Source organism: Prinia subflava, chromosome 8, assembly GCF_021018805.1.
Source record: "Prinia subflava isolate CZ2003 ecotype Zambia chromosome 8, Cam_Psub_1.2, whole genome shotgun sequence".
NCBI lineage: Eukaryota > Metazoa > Chordata > Aves > Passeriformes > Cisticolidae > Prinia > Prinia subflava.
The window spans coordinates 7103119-7126729 of NC_086254.1; the positions used below are offsets into that span (position 1 = coordinate 7103119).

At 62.4% G+C, this 23611-nt stretch overlaps 3 protein-coding genes across 7 annotated transcripts in view; 1 reads left to right on the forward strand and 2 right to left on the reverse strand.

Annotated features, from left to right (window-relative positions):
* Positions 1–563: 563 nt before the first annotated feature.
* SEZ6 (seizure related 6 homolog) lies at positions 564–11389 on the reverse strand. Its single transcript, XM_063404817.1, has 18 exons — positions 11276–11389; positions 11148–11188; positions 6756–7384; positions 6550–6683; positions 5476–5668; positions 4990–5175; positions 4747–4915; positions 4214–4380; positions 3936–4130; positions 3616–3754; positions 3337–3533; positions 3066–3260; positions 2795–2986; positions 2518–2715; positions 2383–2421; positions 2161–2281; positions 1977–2079; positions 564–1430 (listed from the first exon to the last, which is right to left on the reverse strand). The coding sequence occupies exons 1-18, from the start codon at positions 11387–11389 to the stop codon at positions 1401–1403; spliced, it is 3042 nt and encodes a 1013-aa protein (XP_063260887.1). The 3' UTR covers positions 564–1400.
* Positions 11390–17278: 5889 nt separating this feature from the next.
* On the forward strand, positions 17279–21818 carry PIPOX (pipecolic acid and sarcosine oxidase). Its single transcript, XM_063402676.1, has 8 exons — positions 17279–18385; positions 18686–18834; positions 19253–19454; positions 19585–19767; positions 19830–19982; positions 20050–20208; positions 20316–20391; positions 20487–21818. The coding sequence occupies exons 1-8, from the start codon at positions 18260–18262 to the stop codon at positions 20615–20617; spliced, it is 1179 nt and encodes a 392-aa protein (XP_063258746.1). The 5' UTR covers positions 17279–18259; the 3' UTR covers positions 20618–21818.
* MYO18A (myosin XVIIIA) overlaps positions 21590–23611 on the reverse strand; it is a 31614-nt gene continuing 29592 nt past the window's right edge. For all 5 annotated transcript variants that reach the window (XM_063402668.1, XM_063402664.1, XM_063402667.1 and 2 more), the window contains one exon: positions 21590–22238. In XM_063402668.1, the coding sequence (XP_063258738.1) occupies positions 22100–22238 (139 nt within the window). In that variant the 3' untranslated portion in view covers positions 21590–22099. The remainder of the gene's footprint in view (positions 22239–23611) is intronic.

The following is a 23611-nucleotide window of genomic DNA, read 5'->3' on the forward strand; positions in this document are numbered from 1 at the left end:
CGCGCCGCCGCCCGCGCGCGGACCTGGCGCGGCGGCGGCGGCGGCGCCGGGGGGGCCGGCGGGACGCACGCGGAGCCACCGCGCCTGCGCGAAGCACCGCCCCGCGCGGCTCCGCCCCGCCCCGCCCCTGCACAGCTTGGCCCCGCCCCTTCCCCGCCCTCTTCTCGCGCAGGCGCGTGGCGGCCGTCACGTTCCAGGGAGAGGGCGGGGTAGCGGGCACGTCAGTGACGTAACGACGCGGGGCGGCGGGGCACGCGCGCGTCGGCAGGGGGCGCGCGGCGCGCGGCGCGCCGGGGTGGCGGGGGCGCGGTCTCTGCTTGTGACGTCACTAAGGCAGCGGCCACGCCTCTTAAAGTGGCAGTGCCCCCCCGAAAGCAGGGTGGGGAGGGCGTGGGGGTCGGGATATCATCGGGGTAGCTGTGAGGTGGGCTCAAGGTCCGCGCTGGGGGTGTGTGGGTGGGTGTACCCCCTTTCCATGCTGCCCGGCCCCGCTGAGGAAGACGCCATCGCTTCTTCTAAAACACCAGTTTTTATTAATGAAACAACCAAAAGATGGGGAGGGGGGCGGTGTCCCCTCCAGATCGAGGGAGCGGCGGGGGCCAGGGTCACCAGCCCGGGCGGGACGCGGTGGTGGGGAGGGCACAGCCATGCCCGGTGCCCCTGCCCACCCCGTCACTCCGGGTCTGGCCGCGCTGGGGTGCCGGGACGAGCGGGGGGGACACGCTGGTGGCGGAAGGGATCCCCCCCCGGGGAGGGCGAAGCAAGCGGGGGCCGGGGGGACACGCAGCATGCTGGGGGCACGGGAGGGACACGTCCCTGCGAGGCGGCGGTGAGACACGCAGGGTTGCGGGGGGACCAGCCCTGTGCTGGGTGGGGGGCGAGGGCGGAGGGGCACCCACATGGCCACCCAAGCCCCTCGCCCACCCCCCGGGGCTTCGTCCTCTCCCCGCTGCAGCCCCGGGGAGCCCTCTCCTTACCTGGGGGTCCCCACAGCGCTGCTCCCCCTGCCTGTGTCACTCCTCCGTCGCAGGGACTGTGGGGGCTGCTGTTTTCTCCCTGCGGGGGACTGGGGGGAAGGATGGGGCCCGAAGGGCAGGGTGGGGTCCAGGGACCCTCGCTGGCTCAGGGGCCGGGGGACAGGACGGGGTCCAGGGACCCCCACTGGCTCAGCCTCTCATGAGCCCAGTGTGGGGGGCTGGGTGACAGTGGGGCTCGGGCAGACCCCACGGGGGTCTGGGTGGCTTGGGGGTGGCAGGGTGTGGCCGGTGCCCAGGTGGGTCCTGCCAAGCGCTTGGCTTGAGTCTCCTTGGGAGAGGTGTTCCCAGCCCGTGCCTGGGGCTGGTGGGCACGGGGGAGCCCGGGAGGGGTGGCTGCAGCGCCCAGCTCCACGCTGCCCACACCTAGATGGACACCTCATATTCCCTCGTGTCCTGCAAAGAAAACAGACTGCAAGGGGTTGGACACTCGGCAGTGCAGCAGGGTGCCTGGGACAGGGATAGGGCATCTCCCATCCCATAAGGATCTGGGTCACATCCCAGACTACAGGCAGCCCTGGAGATGTGTGTCCCATCCCACACATGGGTCCTGGATCAGTGTCCATCGTGTACATGGTCCTTGGATGGACATCTAGGTAGTGTGTGTAGTCCCTGGATGGTTGTCTGAACTAACGTGTGGTGTCTAGATGGATATCACACCCTACATATGGTCCCTGGATCGATGATCCTTCCTGTGTGTGGTCCCTAACTGGATGTCCATCCTGTCAACAGTCCCTGGATAGATACATCATCCCACAGTGGTCTCTGGGTGCATGTCCCATCCCCTGTGTTTGTTCCTGGATGGACATCCTATCTAATATTCCATGACCCCATCCCACACCTGTCCCAGCCCGTGCACAGCACCTGGCACAGGTGGCCCATGCAGTGCAGGGTCCCCAGGGTGCCCAGCCCCAGGTGGGGGATGTGGGGGGCAGTACTTACTCCTGTCTCATAGGTGGGATTGTCAAAAGCCGACTCCACTGTGATATGGTCGTAGGGGTGGGAGCCAGCAAGGGGCAGCTGCAAGGCTGGCTTCCCCTGGAGCCTGTGGGGAAAGGGCAGCTGGAGTGGGCAGAGGGGGGACCGTGGGGCCCCATGGGGTGACAGGAGCCAGCGGGCCACTCACTTGGAGAAGTAGAGATAAATGCCCCCGATGAGCAGGGCCACCACCAGCACGGGCAGGAAGACAGCGATGGCAACGTTGGTGCCCTCCAGCGTTGTCCCCGAGGGCACGGCCTTGGCCACAGCTGTCCGGGAGAGTTGGGGGTTCACCCAGGGGGCACCCCACATCGGCTGCACCCTGGGTGCCCCTCCGTGCTCTGGCACCCCGACACACCCTTGCCCTTACCATCCAGGTTGCGGTTGCTGTAAAACTCATCGTAGGAGGCTGGGTGAGGAGGAAGAAAGAAACCAACACCAGCGGTGAGAAGTGGGGTGCTGAGCGGTGCCGGCCGGGTGCTGGGGTGGGGGGTGGTCGTCTCACCCGCCTTGCAGATGGGAGGGGAGCCGCTCCAGCGTGAGGGGTGCCCGGGCAGGCAGCGCAGGCTGCTCTCGCCCAGCAGCGCCCGGCCGGCCGTGCAGGAGAAGTGCAGGGTGGCTCCCGCCGGGTACAGCCGCCGCTCCGGGTTCTGCCGCCCGCCCGCCGGCACGCCGGGGTTGTGGCAGGGCTCGTAGGTCTCCGCTGCGAGGCAGTGGCACGGTGGCGTCAGCGCTCTCAGTCAGCTTGGGGGATATGCCCGGGGAGGGGGTGCCCAACTCACGGATGCACTTGGGGAGGCGGTCACTCCACTTGGGTCCCCCCGCAGCACGGTCATGGCAGGTGAGGGTCCCAGCACCCGCCAGGACATAGCCCTTGTCACAGACGTACTGCACGGTGGCTCCCACCGGGAATTTAGGGTTGGAGACCACCCTGCGGCTGTGCTCAGCATCCCCGGGGTCTCGGCAGGTTGTCACTGCAGGCAGGAGTGACTGATGGTGATGGTGGCTGGGGATGCACCACAGGGCAGGGGGTCACTGGTGGGCACCACTCACCCCGCTCGCAGGAGGGCAGGTCACCGCTCCACGTCAGGTCCCAGTGACACATCAGGAGGTCATTGCCAATCAGCTGGAAGCCAGGGTAGCAATGGAAGGTGACCACAGTGCCATGGAGAAGCTCTGGCTGTGAGGACGTCTTCCAGCCATTGGCGATGTCCGGCAGCTCAGGGCAGGTGTCATTACGGGGGACCTCTGTGGGCATGGAAGGCTGAGCAGGGCAGTGGGGACACTGAGGACACCAGGGACATTGTCCTGCCATGGGCCTCACCAGAGAAGTGGATGACAAAGCCCTGCCGATAGGCAAAGGCACCGGCACCAGGGTCAGACTGGAACTGGACGGTGACATCGGCAGTGGATGCGTAGAGCTTGAAGCGGCCACGGGCACCCGTGTACTGGCCCAGGATGCGCGCCGTCAGGTCGTCCCCATCGTAGAAGGTCAGCATGTCCCCCGAGCCCAGCCGCAGCCTGGGGCAGCGGGGCTGTGAGGGCAGGGAGTGCACAGATCTGCCACCCCACCATCCCCATCCCGGCCCATCCCAACACTCACACGCGGACGTCCAGCATGATGCGCTTGTCCTCCTCCACGTGCAGCCCCCAGATGCAGTCCTGGCCCTTGCCGTACGCCTCTGGCCAGTTGGGAGACAGCACCACTCCGGCCGTGTCTGTCAGCTCCCCGCTGCACACCGCTGGGGACACACGCCAGGCTTGGCACTGCCATGGGGCACCCGCCACCGCACCCGCTCCAGTACCCCACATCCAGCACCCACCATGCCCCCCAGCTCCATCACACACAACAGCACAGTGGCTGCAGAATCTCTCATGCCCCATCCACAGCAACCCCTGACACCCTCCAGCACCAGCACCCACCACGGCACGCTGGCTCTGTCTCATTCCACTGCGGGTCACTGGGGTCGACGCACTCGATGATGGTGGAGCCCTGCTCCAGCGTGTAGCCAGGGTCACAGCTGAACTCCACCGTGGTGCCCACGGGGTACCGGGGATCACTGGCCGTGAAGTTCCCATACTTGACGAAGGGCTCGTAGCAATGCCCCTGCTCAAAGGCTGCGGGCACAGGGGCAAAGCTCTGCAGGGGCCAGGAGGGCACAGGGATGTTTGGGTCACCCGCTATGCCCCCAGCCCCATACCCTCATAGCGCAGCGCCATGCCCGCAGCTGCCCCGCTGCTGTCGGTGGTGAGCTCCACGAAGAAGTGGCGCCCGGTGCTGAGCAGCCCCTCGATGGGCAGGTACTCCACCTCGTAGGAGTCGTACACCGGCGGTGCCTCCACGTTGTTGCCGTTGCGGATGATGAGCCTGCCAAGGCATGACAAGGGCAGGGTGCAGTGCTGACCATGGCCATCAGCAGCCATGCTTGGGCATGGGTGGTAGCCTCCAACTCCAGCTATTTCCAACAGCACCACCCTTGGGCATGGCCAGAGGTTATCCTCCTTGAACATGGCCAACAACACCTGTCCTTAACCATAGCTAATGGCCAAAGGTAGCCACACTCAGCCATGGCAAGCAACAGCCATCCTTAAATATAACTAATGGCACCCATCCACGGCAGATCCCATCCTTGGATACAGCCAAGAGCACTCATCCTTGAACATGGTCTCATGAGGGGCTGCCCCAGGGGTGCCCCCACACCCCTCACCCTCCCAGTTTGCTCCAGAGCCAAACCTGTCATCGTCCTCTGCCAGTGACACCTTTTCAAAGTGGAGGTGCAGGCGCTGGCCATCCGGCGCTTCCAGCAGCCAGTGGCACGTCAGGTTGTTGCTGTAGTTCCCGGGGAAGCCGGGCGAGACAATGCGTCCCACTGTGGCATTCCGGACCACCCCGCCACACGCTGCTGCAGGAGAGGGACCACCAGTGGGTGAGTGTGCCGTGCCAGCCGCGCTGTGTCCCCGTGGTGCCGGTGCTTACCGAGACAGAGGGGCTCGCGGGCACTCCAGAAGGGGCGGGTGGCGTTGCGGCAGACGAGGCGGCGGGCGCCCTGCAGTTGGTACCCCGTGGAGCAGCGGAAGCGGGCGTCCCCACCGGGGTGCAGGCTGCTGACTGACACCTCCCCGAAAGCCGGCCGTGCCGGGAAGGGGCAGCTCAGCAGGTAGGCTGGGGGCAGGGGGTGATGTTACCAAGGAGCAATGGATCCCCCCAGAACCCAGAAACTGCCTCCACAGACCCCTGGAAATGCCTGGGTGTGGCAGGGCTTGAGTGACACAGTGCCTATGGTTGCTGAGAATTATGCTAAATGAATCCATAATTGCTAAGGCCAGTTAGATCTCTATGAGCATTCCTCACCCAGTCAGTGCCCGCTTAAAATACAAACTCCTGGTGCATCGCCATGACCCAAATTAGCACCATGCTGGCAGGGAAGCTCCCAGAGGGTACAGAGGGGTCTGAGCCCCATACCTTGGTAGTGAAAGTGGTAGGAGCCAGGGCTGGGGGGCCGGGGGCTCTGGAAGCGGAGCGTGAGGAGGTTGGCTGGGCTGCGGATGACCTGGCCCCGCAGCAGGAAGGACTCGTTGGCCAGGAGGTTGGGCTCCAGGCCTCCTGCACTCTCCACCGTCAGTGTCTCCCCTTCTGCCAGGCTGATGTTCTCTACCTGCAGGGGACACAAGTGTCACCACGGCAGCATCACCCGGCACCTGGCTCGGAGCTGGTCCTTGAGTGGCTTCTCTGCGGTCGATAGCCCACTGGAGCTTGTCTGTGCAGGGCAGCACCTTTCAAACATGGTTAGCAGTGCCATAAATCATCCCCCATCCTGCCAAGAGCAGCAGGGCCCAGCCGGCAGCTCTGCCAGAGCACCACAGCACAGCCAGGCCCACGCTGGCAGCCTTGAAACCAGCCAACCTTGCCCTCTGGAGCAATTTGCTATTAATGATGCTAATTAAGCTATGCTGCACGATGAGGAGCAGCAGCACTGGTGAGTGTGGGCTGAAGCAGGGCTGGTGGTGGAGATGCTGCCTCTGGCTCACCAGCTTTCCACAAGCCACGGCAGTGCCCTGTGGTGGCTTCAGCAGAGATGGGGATACGTGGCCATGTGCCACTGATGGGAGCAGCACACGGACGGGCACAGCAAGATTTTCCGTCAGCCTCTGCTCCTGGCAGATGGGCGCTGGGTGCTCCTGGCCTTGCAGCACAGCGTGGCACCTGCTGGCACTGCTCACACCTTCTCCATCAGGGCTTTGTTAATTAAATCTCGCAGCACTTCTTTGTGATGGGTGCCAGCCACAGCAGCTGGTGGGCACAGAGCATCCTGGGGCATCCCACCAGCTCATGTGCCCACATCCCTCTGCTGGGGCCTGAGGGTAGGCAATGCCCTGAGCCAGCTCTCTTAGCTTAGGGACACAGGAATGGGGACAAGGACGGGGACAAGACCATGTGTTTGCAGCACCCTGCACAGACACACAGCCATGGCACAGAGTAAGGGACATGCCACACTTCTCTGCAGGTACTTGGCACCCTGGCCTGCCCTCAGCTCACCTTGAGCTCCACACCATAGCCAGGGTAAACAGAGATGGTGTAGGTGCAGTCCAGGCTGCCATCATAGGGGACACCGGTTGGCTCTGGGGACACCAGCCAGCCCTCGGGACCCGCCAGCGTCCGGTTGCAGGGAGCTGGTGACAGAAGAGACCCCAGCTCAGCCCCACTTCACCTCAGCTCCACCTGACTCCCTCCCTGGCGCTTACCTGGCCCCTGCAGTGTGGTGACAGTGGTGGTGGTGATGGTGGAGGTGGTGGTGGTCCCCTCCTCATCCCCGGGCACCACGGTGGCCGCGGTGTGGGGTGCCGGGGATGTGCCAGCCGTGGTGGGTGCCTGGCTGGGGGATGCAGTGCTTGATTCTGGCACCCCAGAGGGGGACCACGAGGGGTCTGCACCTGGCACAGCCCCCCACGCCTCTCCCCATGGCCCGGGGCGCCCTGCTGGCGTGGTCAGCGGGTCAGTGGGGAAGGCGGGCCGGGGCAGGGCAGGGGTGCGGGGTGAGGGCTCGGGTTCTGGGGGGCCGGGGGCCGGCTGGAGGGCACCAGCAGGGAGGAGGGGGCCAGCGCCAGCAGGCAGGAATGGCGCCTGGGCCAGGTAGTCCTTCTTCAGGAAGGCTTCGTGCAGCAGGTCCTCCAGCAGAGGGTGGTGGTTGAGGATCTTGAGCGTGGGTGCCGTGCTCACAAAGCGAGCCTCTGCCTCCCGCTCCGCCGGCGTGGGCAGCGCCGTCGGCTCCACCTCAGCGCTCTCCCCGGTCTTCCTCGCCAGCCCGTTGAAGCCTGGAGGGAGGAAAGAGTGTGGGATGCTGGGGACCCGTGGACTGATGCTGTGCTGGGGACTGGCAGGGAACGGGGGACTGGTGATGCACTGGGGAGTGATGCTTCAGCACGTGCCCTCACTGGCACCTGGGATCAGGGCTTGGACATGGCCTGGCGCTGTGTCAGGAATGGATGCAGCTCTGGGGAGTGATGCTGGTGCAGTGTCACAGACCTGTGCTGCACTGGGGACCAACACTTCCATGGACCAACTCTGCACCACAGGCCAGTGTCTCTCTGAGGGCTAACACTTTCCTGCACACCAATATTCCCCCAAAACCAGGATGGAAAACAAGCACACCAGCCACATGCAGCAGGACAGTGACACCCTCTCCTCAGCACACCCTTCACTGGGGCAGCCCTGGCAATTTAGCCCTGGCTAATTAATGCACATCTGCAGCTTGTACCGCGTGAAGGGGTGCCCACTCCTCCTGTGAGCCCGCCGGGATGGGGACAGCCCTGGGATTGGGTGTCCCTGATCACAGATTATCCTTCACCACAGGGGTGGCCATCCTGTGCCAAGGTTCTCCTGGGACTGTGTATTCCCAGGGTGCAGACACGCAGGTGATCACCATGACTGCCATGACCATGCCAGGAAGCCACCGGAGCCTGCACACTTGGACCCTTCTCCAGGCTGCCACAGAACTCAGCTTCCTTCCAGCCAGGCTGCCCCTGAGCAGTGTGAGTCTGTAGGGAACCCCCTATCCCACCTATGCTCCCCCCTCTCCCACCAACCACAGCTGGGATTCCCCTGTCACAGCCCCGTGTCCCTCCCAGGCATTAGTCCCTGAACAAATCCCCAGCATGCCCAGCCCAGCAGCTTACGGCCTTTAGACCAAAAATAAAAGAGAATTTAATCAGCCCTAATGAGTCACCCAGCATCTCCCGCTCCTGGATCTGGCACAGCACTGTCCCCTCTCCTGCTGGCCACAGCTCAGTGCCACGGCAGAGGGGGTGCCATGGTGACACCCAGCATCCCTCCGAGGCCCCGGTGTGGGGCCACGGCAGAGCGTGGGCACGTCTTGCTGCCGTGCACAGGCACTGATGACACGATACTGCCAATTACCGGGTAATTATCCCTATCCGTAGCAGGGCAGGGCCCCGTGAAGATTAATTACTCTGCGACTGCTGCTTTTAAGGGACTATTAAGAGACATTATCTTGGGTGTGAAGCGTAGTGGGGAGCTGCTGGGTGCTGGCAGGCGCCCTCTGCTACCCACCCCCTGTCCCCTGCCATCGCCCCGGGACAATGGTAATGTCCTGGGCACAGGGGCACAGCAGGGACACCTGCCTGCACCAGCTCCAAGAGGCTCGCTTGCCCCCCAGCAAGGCCAGAATTATATTTTAATAGGATCCATTTATTAGAACATAAAAGTTAATGAGTTTATACTGAAGGGCGCCAAAATCCCCGTTAGGCTTTAATAGCAGATTAGTGCTCAGGGCTGGGCCCTGCAAGGCCACGACTGCCCTATGTGGTGAAGGTTGGGCTAGAGATGCCCACCCAGCCCCTTGGGCACTCCTGTCCATGAGCATCTCACCTGTTCAGGGTGCTGGGGGGGCACAGTGTTCTCCATGGAGGCTACTGGCTAAGGCCAGGCCTCACAGCAAGGACCCTACAACAGGTCCCATCTGGATACTGAGCACCCTGGGCTGGACACCAGGCACTGCCCTGGGCTCTGTGTGGTGCTCTGGGTACCACAGGATGCTCAGCACCAAGGAATGCTTGGGACTGGGGACACTCTTGACCTTCTGGGGATGCAGGATGCTCAGGACACCGTGGGAAGGCAGTGGGTGCCCAGCTGCTGCCACCCATGTCCCGTGAACACTACAGTATGAGATCTTCCACCTCCACAGATGTCTCTAAGCAGCTTATCTCCATACACAGCTATGTCCCTCCCATGTCCCCAAGGTGACCAGGGACTGCTGACGTGGGACTGGCTGCCCAGGACACACCCCTCTGAGCCCTGGCACCCAGCAGTGACCCCGCTGAACTCAGGATGGGCAAAGGGCTACCAAGTCCCCAGTAGCCTTGTGCCTGTTGGGGTTCCTTGGCATGCTGGCCGTGGTCACAGGCGGGACGGGGTCCTAATCCCTCCCCTTGGCTTTGTCGGGTGGGAGTTTATTAACAGCAGCCGAGAGTTGCCAGACACTAATCCGGCTGTGGCGGGCGGAGGCCCCCCCGGCGGGAATCGATGCTGCCTGCTGTCACAAATAAATAAATAAGGCGGCACGAGGCCGCCCAGGGAGCACAGATCGATGCTGCCCGCCAAGAAAGCAATAACAGAGTGCCCGGCTCAGGGAGGGGACAGGACAGGGTCCTCATGGCCCCAGGAGTGTCACAGCGCTGTGGCACAGTGGTGTTCCGTGCCTCAGTTTCTCCATCTGTAGGAGGGGGCAGGCGGGAGGTGCAGGCAGGCGGGTGCCTGGCCCAGGGTGAGGGCAGGGTCTGGGCTTCGCAGGGTTCCGGGTTTATTTTCTAATTTAAAATCCAATCTGGCTTTGCCCCCATGGCCAGGGCCAGCAGCTGTGATGAATGAGCTGTCAGGCAGCCGACGCCACGGTCCCCCACCCACAGCCTCCCTGTCCCACGGCCTCCAGCCCCCTGTACCACCCCCAGCCTCCATAACGGGAACAGGAGAGGGAACACAGCACCATCACATCCTGATGCCCAGATCCCCCCCTGCCCCCTGCCCTGACGGCCCTGAGAACCCCAGGCAGGGAGCGGGGCTTGCCTCCAGGTGTGAAGGCAGCGTGGGCAGGAGCAGGCAGGGAACACAGGTGGGTGCAGCCGGTGGGTGGGCAGGTGTAGGCAGCGCGGGAATTGAGGCATTGTCGGGATGCAGGCAGGCGTGGGTGGGCGGATGCAGGCAGGAGCACACAGATGGTGTGAGGGTGAAGGCAGGGGCGGGTGGGCATGGGTGGGACTGTGCAGCCAGCTCCTCTGCCACCCAGCTGTCACCACAGGCAAACCGCTGGCACCCAGCATGGCGAGCCGGCACCTATGCTGGCATCCGTGTCCTGCCACCCCATGGCCACCTCCACCCTGGCACCACCAGTAACCCCAGATGCCCACGGCCAAGCTGAGACCATTTGAGCAGCTGGAGCAGGGACCCAAGGGGCTGCCCTGGTGCCCGGGGACACCGCTGGTGAGTGTGGCCGCCAGCCCTGGCAGCTATCAGAGGAGTTCGGCTTTAATATTCATGGCAGCGCTGGCGGGGAAGCGTTTGACCTTGTATGTTTTGCAATTCTCCTTGAATTGAACAGTCATTTACCCGCTGACACATGTCACATCACCGCAACCGGTTCCCTGGAGCATCGCGGCGGCCGAGCGCCGGCTGACACACCGAGCACCGCCGGCACCGGGTGGGCATCAGGGCAGAGCCCAGCGGGCAGCTGGGTGCCCATCCCTGGGGCTTTCCTCCCTTCCCACCTGGCGGATGCCAATGGTGCCCTTGTCCCCTCCTCGCCACCCACAGCCCGTGTAATCCCCCTTCCCCGTTCTCCCTGCGGAGCTAATGGGTTTCTACAGCAATTTCCCTGCGTGGCAGCAGCGGTGATAAATTGTGTGTCTGCTGCTATTTCAGACCCGAGCGCTGTGCGGTGCCATGTCCCCCCTCCCTGGGCTGACAGCGCCCAAGTCAGCCCCTCCAGCCCCTCCCCCAGGATTTCCTGTGATGAATACCCCACTGCTGGGCAGCACCCATTCTCTGCCACCCCACAGTGGCCAGGATGTAGGTGCCAGGCCCCCATGGGGCTCTGGTCTCCCCCAGGACCCAGCATAGCTCACCTCTCTGGGTGGCAGAGGGGCACCTGGCCCTCGGGGCACCCCTGAGTGGGCAGCGTGGGCAGGAGTCAGGCAGGGTAAGCAGGGCCACGCTGCCCACCCAGCTCCTGTCTCCCCTCCCCTCCACCCACTGCCACAGACAGTAATTGAAATCGGTTGCAGGAGGCGAGCGAGAGCTGCTTGTCGGGCTCCGCGTTGGGCTGCTCAGCCATGTCATACTTCCTGCAGACACCATTCCCTCCCATCGCCGCCTGCTCCTGCCAGAGCCAGCATTTCAGCTGCCCCCAGCACTCTGCGTCTTCCAGCCAGCCCCACATCCTGCTCCAGCACTGCTTTTCCTAGAGGATGAACCATCCAGATCTGGAAGTCACTGAGGGCTGATCTTACAGCCAACATTCCCCCTTGCTGCCACCCCCCAGGGAATCAGGGGACCACCAGAGCCTGCCCTGTCCAAGCATCACCTCGCTCATCGCCCACCACTGGCTGATCTGGCATTTCAAGCACCTCTCTCCATTTTCGCAGGGTCAGAGCAGCGCTCTTGCAGCTGATTAATATTTGATCCCTTCAGCACAGCTCGTTACTGCATTTAAATTATATATGTAATAATTCCTACTGGCACAGCGAGCGTGCAGGCTGGCTCCTGCTGCTTCTCCTGCAGGCTGGGGGCCGAGCAGATCCCCAGCCTTGGCCAATGGGACCCCCTGGCACCTCGGAGGATGTGAGGAGTGGTGCCAGGTCTCAGCACAGGGCAGGCTGGCAGTGACCCAGGCAGATAGAGGCATCTGCAGCTGCCTCTGAGGGGTCCAGGCAGCCCCTTCACCCACTCGAGGATGCTCATGGTGGGAGCAGTGCTGGTCCTCCGGTTGTCCCCATATCCCCAGCAGCAGGAGGAAGGGATGCTGCCACTCCCGAGCTCCTGCATGCGACTGGAGGGAATCCATTACCTCCCTGGTTATAGGCAGCTTTCAGAGGCAATCTTTCAATTGTGCGCATTTAAAGAATTGATTGGAGGTGAAATTATCCTCTCCCGTCAGAGCCGCTGGAGACACAACTTCATCCGCCTCCCCTGGGGGCTGTTGGTGCTCCCAGGGGACCCCACAGCCAGGGTCAGCCTCAGTCCCCATCCCGGCAGGGGCTGCACACAGGGAGTGACAGCCCCAGGAGCCCCGTGCCAGCCTGGGGGTCCTGCAGCACCACAGAAGGAGGGGCGGGTTCTTTACTGCTCCAAACCAGGCCTGGGGGCTGCCCTTGTCTTGTCCTTGCCCAAGCTCCTGTGCACCCCCATTTCCCCCCACATTCCCACTGCTCTGGCTCTGCCTGGCAGCCCTGCCTGGCACAGCACCCCTCGCTGGATTCATCCCCGCCACTGCAAACCCACAGACGATCCCTGCGGCAATCAGGCTCCCGGGCAGCGGTGGGGGTGGTTGGCTCAGCCTGCGCCCCACATCCCCGCGGGACAGCCCTGCCCTCCCGCTCCCTGGCTTAAGAGCATTATCCAGATAATCCTGGCCTGGCGGCACGGCAGCGTGGCGGTGACGAACTCCTCCGAGGCACGCAGGGCACGAGCACACGCGCCGTTAATTACCGGAGCGGGCGCCCGCCTCCCTCCCCAGCCCCCTCCTCACACCGGGACCCCAGCCAGCACCCACACCCCCAGGGGCACCATGTCCCCCAGATACGTCACCCCTATGGGCACAGTGCTGATGCTGGATGCTGTGGCACAGCTCATGGGGGCACAGCCAGGCCCTGTGCTGCTTCCTAATGCGCCAGACTGCCAGGACCCCAAATTACAAGGAGCTCCCTCCAGCACAGCCAAGATGACTCCCACAAAAAATGCCTGGCCTGCTGTGGCTTTGGAGAGCTGGGGAGAGGGGCTGCAGTGGGGCAGGGCTGATGGAGCTGTGCCTGGCACCAAATCCCTGGGCTGCACCAGTGTCATGGGGTCCATACCCCACTTTCTTCTGGGGTAAATCCCAGTGGACATCAGGGACTGGTGGTTCCCCAAAGCTGGGGCAGGAGAAAGACAGGATCAGACCCTGCATTGCCACCGCTCAGACCACATCACCAAGGTCCCCAACCTGGATGAGGAGTCCAAGGCTCCCTGACCCTGTGTCCCTCAGACCCGTGGCTCATCCCCTTCATGCGCCAGCCCATCTATGCCAAGTCAAGGCCACAGTGACACTGAGCATGGCAGTGCTGCATGGAACCCTGGGTGCTGCCTGGGCACCCTGCCTGATGGAGGATGGGGAGCTTGAGGCACGAGCCACACAGGCAGCTCCCAGTACGTGATAAAGGGATGCAGGGTGGACAAGACCCCATGGGTCCCAGCCCTGGGAAAAGCTCTGCACCTCCCAGGGCATCCCTACTTTTAAGACTCTGGGAAATGCACATGCAGTGTTTAATTAACTTTATTGATATTCAGAAATTAGGGGACTGACTAGAGGTAATTGCTCATTAGAAATCATTAAACTGACATAGTAAGCACCAGCCTCTCTTGGGGGAAATCTGCCCTGCTCAGCACCCTGCTCCCAGGACAGAGCCAGCGACATGGACCCCCCATTCCAGTTTTGCTGCCCCCCCCAGCAGGGCAGGAGATGAGGGTGCCGTGTCATTGCCCCACTTACTGTCCCCATCCACTCCCTTTCCCAAGAAAGAAGGCTGTGGCAGCAGCCCCAGGCGGCAGAAGGAGCTGGGAATAGCAGCGGGCGCAGGACCAGGGCGCCCTTCCCCGGCTGGGCTCCGCTGCCAGATGGGGAGTTTATGTAACTCCCCGCACGGCTGCTGCCTGCAGCCGGTGCCCACATCCCGCATCCTGCCGGGGCCAGCAGGGCTGGACCACCACCCGCACATCGCCCCCTGCACGGCCACAGTGCCCCGGGGCACCGCAATCCCTGACCGGTCTCCTCAAGCCTCGGAGGGGCCCCAATCCCGTTTTTGGGGCAGCAGAGCCACGAGGCATCGAGGCTGCCGGTGCCCCACGGGTGGCAGAGACAAGGAGCCGAGCTGGGTGTTGGCTGCTCTCCATGGCAAACCAACACCCGCCACCCCTGCGTCCCCCGCGTCCCCCGCGGAGCTGGAGGGGTCACCCCAACGGGGAAGAGAAGGGGAAAGAACCAAATGTCCCCAGAGCCCCCCACCCGGCAGCGGGGACCGCACCGAGGGACCGGCTCACGGCACAGCCAGCCTGAGGGTGGCTCGAAGGGCTCGGTGACCGCGGGAGCGGGTCCCGCCGTGCCTGCCCAGCCCCCGGCGCAGCGATGCTCCCCCCGCCGGTAACACCGGCGGAGGGGCTGCCGCCGGAGCCTGCCGGGGGCGGCGTTGCACCAGCCCGGCTGCAAAGCGCTGTGCGCGTCCCCGGAGGGGGTGGCGGTGGGGCGGATAACGGGGAGGGAGGGGGGATTCTCGGTTCACCGGGGGAAAACGGGGAGCGTCCCCTCCGCACCGGGGGGCGAGCACGAGTTGGCAAAGTTTGACGGCGACGGGGGCGGGTTGAGGCCACCCGGTACCGAAGGGTGGTCGGTGTGCAGGGCAGGGATGACCCGGGGTGTCGGCCGGCGCTTACCGTGTGCCGGGGCGCGGAGCAGCGCGGCGAGGAGCGGCAGGAGCAGCGCGGGCGGCGGGCCCATGGCCGGCGGCGGTCAGCACCGCGGACAGCTCCGCTGCGGGCGCGGCGGCGGCGGCGCCCCGAGCGGCGCCCGCCGATACCGGGGACGGCGGAGGAGGGGGGCCGTAATGCTCCGAGCGCGGCGCACACCAATCCCAGGATCGGGGGGGGCTCTCCCCGCCTCCCCCTCAGCCCCCCCCCCCGCCGTAATGCTCCGAGCGCGGCGCACACCAATCCCAGGGACAGGGCGGGGGGGCGGCCGTAATGCTCCAAGTGAGGCGCTCGCTAATTCCAGGGACGGAGGGAGGGGGCCCTCCCCCCACCCACCCCTCGCCGTAACTCTCCGAGAGAGGCGCCCTCCAATCCCGCAGGCTGGGGGCGGGGGGGGGCTCCTCCCTGCTACCCCACCCCCACGCCGTAACTCTTCGAGTGCGGCGCCTGATGAAGCTGGAGATGAAGGTTGGGGGAGGGGGATCGCCTAATCCCCCCTTTCTCCCCGAATCTCGGCAACCCTTCGGGGTGGGAGCCGCCAAGGGCTGTGGGAAAGGGGCTCGGTGCCCACCTCACCATATCCTACCTCCCTACCCTACAGAACTCTCACCACAGCCCACCCCAGCTGCCCTTCCCCATCCCGAAATAACCCAAATTAGGGCTGGGCTCATCATCCCCCGAGCAGAGATACTGGACCCGGAACAGCACAGAGAAGGGCCGGTATTCTTCATGGTGGGGTCCAACAGCCCCTCCCCAGCCCCCGGCCTCGGGGTCCCGGAGGGCAGCCAGCCCTGCAGTGGGCAGATGGTGTTGGCACCGGCACAGAGCAGCTCCATGTTGGCTGATGGACGGCTCTTGCGGGTGTTAAAAATATAAAAAAACCCATCTCTTTGTTTAATAACCCCCTCCCCATCCCTCCAAAAGCCCAGATGGCTTCGCCTCGCCGGATCCCCCGCAGCCCGGCCAGCCCCGCTGCACACACAGCCCACGCAGCCAGCTCCGCTGGGGGTTTAATTTTAATCCCAGGTCCTGCTTTGCCGACACGCATCACTCCTGCCGTGGAGAATGGCATGGCTTGGCGTGGGGAGCCAAGAGCAGAGCAGCAGCCAGTCCCACGTCATGGGCTGCGTGCCACCAACCCTGTGGCACTGTCTGTTGTGCCCCAGCCCCACGGCTGTGGTGGGAGCGGGGCTGGAAGCTGTGCCGGGATCCTCCTCATCCCAGGGGTGCTGCCGGCTCTCCCGCAAAGCTCTTTCAGCTCTAAACCCAAAACTTTGATCCGCCGGTAGCACCATCAATGTTTAATGCAGCAAAGCCCTGGTAGGGCTCGGAAGATGAGCATTTTGAGGCCAAATTGAAGTTTCTAATATTATGATATTCAAATAATTTTAATCTGCCTGATGCTTCCCCAGGCATGTACCTGGACTGCTAATGAAGGGCTGCCTTCAGCCGCTGTTGGTTTTGACAAAAAACAAACAATCCTTTGCAGGTGCCATCAAAGGATTGGAAGTGGAGAGGTCTGGGGAGGAAAATGGGGGCAAGCGTGCGTGGAGACGACATGTTGCGGCTGGGAGAGAAGGATGCTGTGTTTGCCTCGGCTCCCTGGGGAACAGCGTTGCTCCCTAATTCTTTTTTAAGTGTTGGTTTGTGCTTGGTGAAAAATGAGGCTGGCACAGATGGATGATGGGATTTTGGGAAACCTTTGGCCTCGTGTACAGTGGATGAAAAGGGTGCAGTTGGTGCAGAGTACAGCACCTATCAGATCTCATCTGATCCTTGCCCAGCCTTGGCCAAAGTTCCTCGTTACCCATTTCCCCAGCACCACGTGGATCTGGGGCAGCTCTCACAGCCTGTACCAGGCAGTTCCCCAAGCCCCCATTTCCCCCTCCCCACGCCATTGCCAGCCCTGAGTTTCCCCATCCATCCACCCAGCCCACACAGGGAATATTTCATTTTTACTGAGCTCTCCTGACCCACGCCGGCTGCTTAGGGAAATGGATTTCTTGCTGCCACAAGCATTGCTTGCAGTCAGGATAAACCCAGGTGAAGAGGACATGGCAGGGATGATGGAGACCTTGGCACAGGGCTGGGGGGCCCCCCAAAAATTCACCCTAAGGCAAGTTGTAATCCTGCAGCTGCTTTTTGGGCTTTGGGGATGCAGACCTCCGTGATGCCTGGGTTTGGGCCTGCTGGGGGTCACCTGCAGATCAAAAGCAGTGGCTTGAGGGGTCCCACAGAACCCTGGGGATGGTAATTGCATCCCACCAAAGGTCTCACCATCTCTGTAACCTCACAAGTGAGGCTTTTCCATCCGTTCTATTACCACACTGCTAACGGGAGAGGAGTTCATTTTTACCATTTAACGTTTCACGGATAATTAATTATTCTTCATCTTTTCAGCAAAAAAGGAAGAGCAAGTAGAGGGGCTATTCAAAGCGAAAAAAAAGTCAGCTGAAACCCAGGGAAATTGCTGAATTATTTGTACATCAAAGGCGAGTGAGGATGTGCTGATTTAATGGGGCCCTGTGCGAGGCAGAGCCCTGGGCATTGTGGTGATGCTGAGACTGGGATGCACTCATTGCAGCACTGGTCGTGGGCAGTGGGGTGGATGAGGGGTCTGGGGGGCCCCCCAACCTCTGCCTGTGCTGCCCATCCTCCTCCTCTCACCTCCCCATCTCTGTGAGCTGCCAGTTCTGCCTTTGCGCAGTGTCGGGGTGTCCCTCTGACCTGGTGGGAGCCTCCAGTGCTCCCTGATTTCTTCATTCATCACCAGAGGCAAGCGGCAAAATAAATAATGATATTTAACATTTTGTAATAAAGACAATTAACCAGTAAATAATGCCTTTTACACCACAGAAGCCAGAGTAAATTAATTCCCCTAATTAGCTGTCAGGCAGCATGGGACAGCAGTGGGCAAAACTGGCAGCCCCTGCCTGTGTTATCCTCCACTCCAAGGCATTCTCCCCAAGCCCCAGTCACACCCCAAAATTTTAGACATTTACAAAATCCACCATGCCACATCCTGGCAGCTCTGGTGAGCCCTAAATCACCCCTATCTCCAGTTAAAAAAAAATAACAACAAAAGATGGCAACAAAATGGTTTATGGCTGTAATAAATTGTGCTGGAGGAAAAAAAGCCCTGTTTGCCTGGAAGCAAGGAGGGGTTTCCCATTGGCACACAAATGGAAGCCCTGTGTCCCACCACAGCTGGAGCCAGCAGTGACCAGAGGAAAGGGGGATTTATTTGGAGCAGTTTTCCTTCACATCTATGCCACCCGTTCATTCTGATCAGCTGAACTGCCCGCCCTGGTGGGACCAGGTGCTGGTGTTGGTGGGAGAATGAGAATGTTCCTGCCTGGCTGGCCCCAAGGGGTAGGAAAAACGAGGCCCCTGTGTCCCCACAAAGCTGGAAATTGGCCAAGGCTCCACCACCCTCTCGGCTTGGCTGGACTCTGCCCCGTTCCTCCCCTTGGCTCACACCCCAGCGGCCACAGAGACAGAAGCAGGGACGAGGACAGACATGTCTGCCCCAAGCCAGCCCCAGAAGTCCACCTACGATGTCATTGTCATTGGGGCGGGCATCCAGGGCTCTTTCACTGCCTACCATCTGGCCCAGCGCCACAAGGACACTCTGCTGCTGGAGCAGGTATGGTGACCCCATTCTGCCATGTCCCCATTCCCAACAGGCTGGGGCGGGCTGCCTGCAGACCTGGCTGCTCTCCACTGTGGCACGGAGCAGAGCCAGTGCTGGCACTGCAGTCCCCGGCGCCAGGTCCCCCTGTCCCCAGCTCCAGGTCCCCGTTTCCTGCCGTTTCCCAGTGCCGTGGCTGACAGGACCGGCTGTGTCCCGCGGTGCCCTCTGCCGCACGGCGCTGGTGTACCTGGGGCTGGCGGGGCTGACGGTGGCGGTGTCTGGGGTCACCCCCATGTCCTCTCTGCCCCACAGTTCCTCCTGCCCCACTCTCGGGGCAGCTCGCACGGGCAGAGCCGCATCATCCGCAGCGCCTATCCCCAGGAGTACTACTCCCGCATGATGCCCGACTGCTTCCGCCTCTGGCAGCAGCTGGAGGCAGAGACCGGCACCACCCTCTACAGGTGATGGGGACAGGGACGCAGCCACCGTCGGGCACGGTCCCCTCCCCGCGGGACTGGGATGTGACCTTTGGGTGGGATGCGGCTTCCTTGGCAGGCAGCTGCCAGTTCCTGGTAATTTTGGGGGCTCCATGAAGGAAATGTCATTAAGGAAATGAGCATTTAAATGATCCTCCGGTGCTGGGGTCAGGGCTGATGGCATTGCTGTATTTAGTGGGGGAGAGTGTGATGTCAGTGTCCAGACCCTCCCCATGCATCTCATTCTGCCCTTGTCACCCTCATCCCCCAGCACCAGGGTGTAGCACATCCAGAGTATCACTGGTGTCACCGTGCCTCAGTTTCCCCCAGGGGCAACGCAAGCTGGGGGCGGTGTGTACAGGGAGGGGGAGCAGGGCGAGCTGACGTGACTGATGGGATGCAGGCAGACCGGACTGGTGCTGCTGGGGCCGCCGGGAGAGCCGGAGCTGGAGGCCTGCAGGAGGAGCCTGGGTGGTGGCGAGGTCCTCGACGCTGCGGCGCTGGCCCAGCGCTTCCCCGGCTTCCGGCTGCAAGCTGGCCAGGTGGCCGTGCTGGACAGCTCTGCCGGGGTGCTCTTCGCTGACCGGGCACTGCGGGCTGTGCAGGTAGGTGCTGCTGAGGGGACGGAATGCTTTGGGATGAGATGGGATGGTTTGGGATGGGATGGTTTGGGATGGGATGGGGGGGCCCTGGCTCTATCCTCACAGCCACCTCCTGTCACCCTTCCCAACGCAGGAGGAGTTTCGCCGGCACGGGGGCACCCTGCGGGATGGGGAGAAGGTGCTGCGCATCAAACCTGGGGCCACGGTCACTGTCACCACCACCTCTGGGGTGTACAAAGCCCCCCGGCTCATCATCACGGCTGGACCCTGGACCGGTGCCTTTGTGGAACAGCTGGGTCTCCGCCTGCCGCTGCAGGTAAGGATGTGGCACAAGAGGGGGTGGCACAGCCATGGCCAGAGCTAATGGAGTGATTGCAGCCCCTGCGCATCGACGTCTGCTACTGGAGGGAGAAGCAGCCTGGGAGCGCCGGCCTGGGCACTGTCACTCCCTGCTTCTTGACCCTGGGGCTGAGCCAAGCCCCCCACGGCATCTACGGCCTGCCTTCCATTGAGTACCCAGGTCTGATGAAGGTGAGCTGGGCACAGTGGAAGGTGGAGGGATTCCCTAACCAGCCCACCCTGACCAGTTGTCCTCCAGGTGTGTCACCACCATGGCAGCCCCATTGACCCAGAGAAGCGGGATCAGGTCTCCTCGAGTGCCCCCCGCCCTGACATCAACGTCCTGAGCAGCTTCATCAGCAGCTATTTGCCCGGGCTGGAGACCCAACCAGCGGTGATGGAGACCTGCCTCTACACGGTGAGACTTCCCCTGGGGAACAGATCCAGGCATCTGGGTCCTGAGCCTTCCCCCACCCCTAGGTGGACCCCACCCTGTCTCCTCACTTTCACACCCTGGCTCCCCAGAACACTCCAGATGAAGATTTCATCCTGGACCGGCACCCCAAGTTCAGCAACATCGTCATTGGCGCAGGCTTCTCAGGTAGGCGAGGGCAGCCAAGCCCCCAATCCTGCACCCCAGAGCTGCCTGGGGTTGTGGGGATGGTTGTGTCCCCACCTTCCCTCTCCTTCCCACAGGCCATGGGTTCAAGCTGGCACCAGTGGTGGGGAAATTGCTGTGTGAGCTGAGCCTGGGCGAGGAGCCATCCTACAACATGACCCACTTTGCCATCACTCGTTTCCCCGGTGTGCTTGGGGCTGCACAGTAGGTGTGGGCTTCCAGATGTGCTCTCATGGCATCGCACATCCTGTGTCCCTGCATCCCAGTGTCCTCACACCCAGTACACCTCCAACCCATGTATCTCCATCTCCCTGCACCCTGGGGACTCCCAACATGCTGCACTCCTCCAACCCTGCACCCCTGATACCCTGCATCCCCATGTCCCCATATTCCACCATCCCAGCACCTTGGCATCCTTGCTGCCCCACATCCCTGCACCCTGGTACCCTGCCTCCCCACATCCCAGTGCCCCAGCATCCCCCGTGCCATGCGGTGCCAAGCCATCTCTACCAAGCACCCACTCCTGGGGAACAAATTAAGAAGCTTTGTCACCCTCATGAAGATGGAGCTGGAGCAGCGCGCAGAGACACACTCGCTTAGGAGTCAAGTTAAATGTTTTAATGTTAAATGTGCCATTTTATTATCATTAGATCGCTCCCACTTAATGAAAGCGCATTAGCGCAGCGTGGCTTTATGGCAGCGAGCACCGAGCTTGGCCTGTGTGCTTCCAAGAGATGGTGGGGAAAGGGAAACAACCTGCCAAGGAGCGAGGGGGGTCCCCAAGGTGCAGGGTGTCACTGGGGCAGGGCACAGCACGTGGCACAGGGACAGCACATGGCCGGGACCGAGGCTGAGGCGCGCAGGCAGCCAGCAACGCGCACCATCATCTCCTCCGCGTTAATTATTTAACGCCAGCAGGCAGAGCCTCTGTCCCGCTGCTCATCTGCATATTTATGAAGATTGATAAATGATTCAGTGCTGGCACCCACGAGGGGTTCCCCCTCCCCTCCCCAGCACCCATGGGTGCAGCAGGTTCAGGGAAGAGGCCAGGCTCGGCCTTTCCATGAAGCCCTGTATCCTTGCTGGGGCTGGATGCATTCCATCAGACCCTTGCACCATGCAAACACCCTCCAAAAACAGAGAGACCCCCCCAGGCACATGAAGCAGGCAGCAGCCAGTATCACCAGCCAGAAATGACGTTTATTTTCATACTGAAAGTAAAGGGGGTGGGGGAAGATGCACAGCTGGGCTAGTGCAAAACAGCCAGGCAGAGGTGGGGGGCTGGGGGGGTGACAAAAATCCAGGTGGGCACGTGGGACCCTGTCCCCATATCCCCTTCCCGGCTGCCGGGTGGCTGCTCCCCAGGGCCCGGCCAGCGAGAGACGTCTTTGGCTCAACTAAAAGGGGTGTAAGAGGACGGCAGGCTGCCGGAGGGGGGAGTTTAAGTTATAAAACAAGGAGCCAGCAGGCACTGAGGAATAAATCCCGGGTGCCGGAGCAGCCGACTCTGCCGCCAAGGACAGGCAGGAGGTGGGAGGGTGGAGGGTGCAGCCAGCGAGCCGGCCGGGCTGCTCCTCCCATGGCTGGAGCCGGGGGGCGGCTGCGTGTGTTCCCCCACCCCGCGCAGAAGAAATACCGGCTGTCCCCGGGGCTGAGTGTCCCCGGGGCGGCGGGAAGTGGTGGTGGGGGGCTAGGCGGGGGTCTCGGCAGCCCGGCTCTCCGCCTCGCTGGCACTGGGGGAGCTGCGGGAGGAGCGACGTGTGCTGTCCCCGGCGTCCTGCTCATCGTCCCATCTGTCGTAGGTGAAGGTGTGCCGGGAGCTCGTGGGGCTGTGGGAGAGAGCGGGGTCAGAGGGGCTCCGTGTCCCCAGCACGGCTTGGCTGCTGAGCACGGCTCCCCTCCGGCTGCAGTGGGAGCTGCGGTGAGCCAGCACATTGGCAGCCAGCTGGATGGAGCCTTGATTGCCTCCTTTTTTATTCTTTCCGAGATATTTGGGACATGCCTCACTGCAAACAACTCCTCGCTGTGCTGAGCTGAGCCCCTGCTCTGCAGTGGGGCTGAGGTGAGCCTGCCCAGGAAAAGGCTCCAGGGCTCCCAGACACCCTGACTGAGCGTCCTGGTTGTACCCGAGCCCAGGGCTGGGTGCTGGGGATGTTGCTCCCCAGGATCCCATGATGCCTTCCCTTCCTCTGGGACAGGCAGCCCAAGGTGACCACACTTACTAAAGGCTTCTTTCCCTTCCTCCAGCCATTCTCCCATCCAAGCCATCAGAAAGGATGAAGCCTGTTCTGAAATCACTGCCAGTGAGCCCAAACACACCCTCTCTGCACCAAACAGAGTGCAGAGCTCTGGAGTTCTGCAGGTTGACACCATTCACACCCCAAACTCCCATCACAGGCACTCAACAGGGCACAGGGCAACTCTGAGCTCCAGCAGCCCAACCTGGGTCCCCCCTCACCATGCTCACACACTGCAGTGGGTGCTTGTTAGTACCCATCCCACTCCCCTCTGCTCCTGAGGGCTATGCTGCCCATCAAACCCTTAAAAATTTCCTGAAGGAATAAATCCAGCTGTGTCCTGGCCGATGGCTGGGGAGCCAGGAAGGGATTAGCACTCCCTGGTGTCCCGCAGCTGCTAATGCTGAGCACGCTGCATCCTGCCGGTCCCGCCGCGGCCATGCCGGGGATCTCTCCACGGATGGAGATGCGCTGGGGATGCCCCGCAGCACCCCAAAGCGGGGCTGCTGCAGGCACAGAGGGCTGCCCCATGCCGGGGTGCCCCATGCCGGCAGAGGAGAGCTCCGGAGTCCGGAGAGGGTTAGGACGAGCGGTTAGTGGCACACGGGGAGGTTCATGCTGCACGGCACACACCGCTCCCACCTCCTGCCTCAGTCGCTCTCGGGACGGTACAGGTATTTCATCATCAGGTTGTCCACCTGCTTCTTCCGCTGCTTCTCCTCCTTCTTGCCCCGGGCAGGACGTGTGGGCTCCTCGCTCCCCGCTGCCCGCGGGCCCTTCTTGACACTGGAGGTGCTCCGGTAGGAGCTGGTGGAGCCGGAGGAGGACTCGGAGGAGGAACTGGACTCGGATGATGACTGCTGCTTCTTCTTCTTCTTCTTGGATTTCTTCTTGCTTTTCTTGGCACGCTTCTTGGAGCTCTTCTTCTTCCGCTCCTCCTCCTCCTCGGAGGAGCCCGAGCTGCT

What these genes read in the sequence shown, in the direction of transcription:
- SEZ6 (XM_063404817.1), bottom strand. Translation starts at nt 11,389, where the DNA reads ATGGGAGGGAATGGTGTCTGCAGGAAGTATGACATGGCTGAGCAGCCC. An exon ending in CACCACACTGCAGGGGCCAG is followed by an intron (nt 6,684 to 6,755) that starts GTAAGCGCCAGG and finishes TTCTGTCACCAG; the next exon opens with CTCCCTGCAACCGGACGCTG. An exon ending in CTACCACTTTCACTACCAAG is followed by an intron (nt 5,176 to 5,475) that starts GTATGGGGCTCA and finishes CCCTGCCCCCAG; the next exon opens with CCTACCTGCTGAGCTGCCCC.
- PIPOX (XM_063402676.1), top strand. Translation starts at nt 18,260, where the DNA reads ATGTCTGCCCCAAGCCAGCCCCAGAAGTCCACCTACGATGTCATTGTC. An exon ending in ACCGGCACCACCCTCTACAG is followed by an intron (nt 18,835 to 19,252) that starts GTGATGGGGACA and finishes GATGGGATGCAG; the next exon opens with GCAGACCGGACTGGTGCTGC. An exon ending in GTCTCCGCCTGCCGCTGCAG is followed by an intron (nt 19,768 to 19,829) that starts GTAAGGATGTGG and finishes GAGTGATTGCAG; the next exon opens with CCCCTGCGCATCGACGTCTG.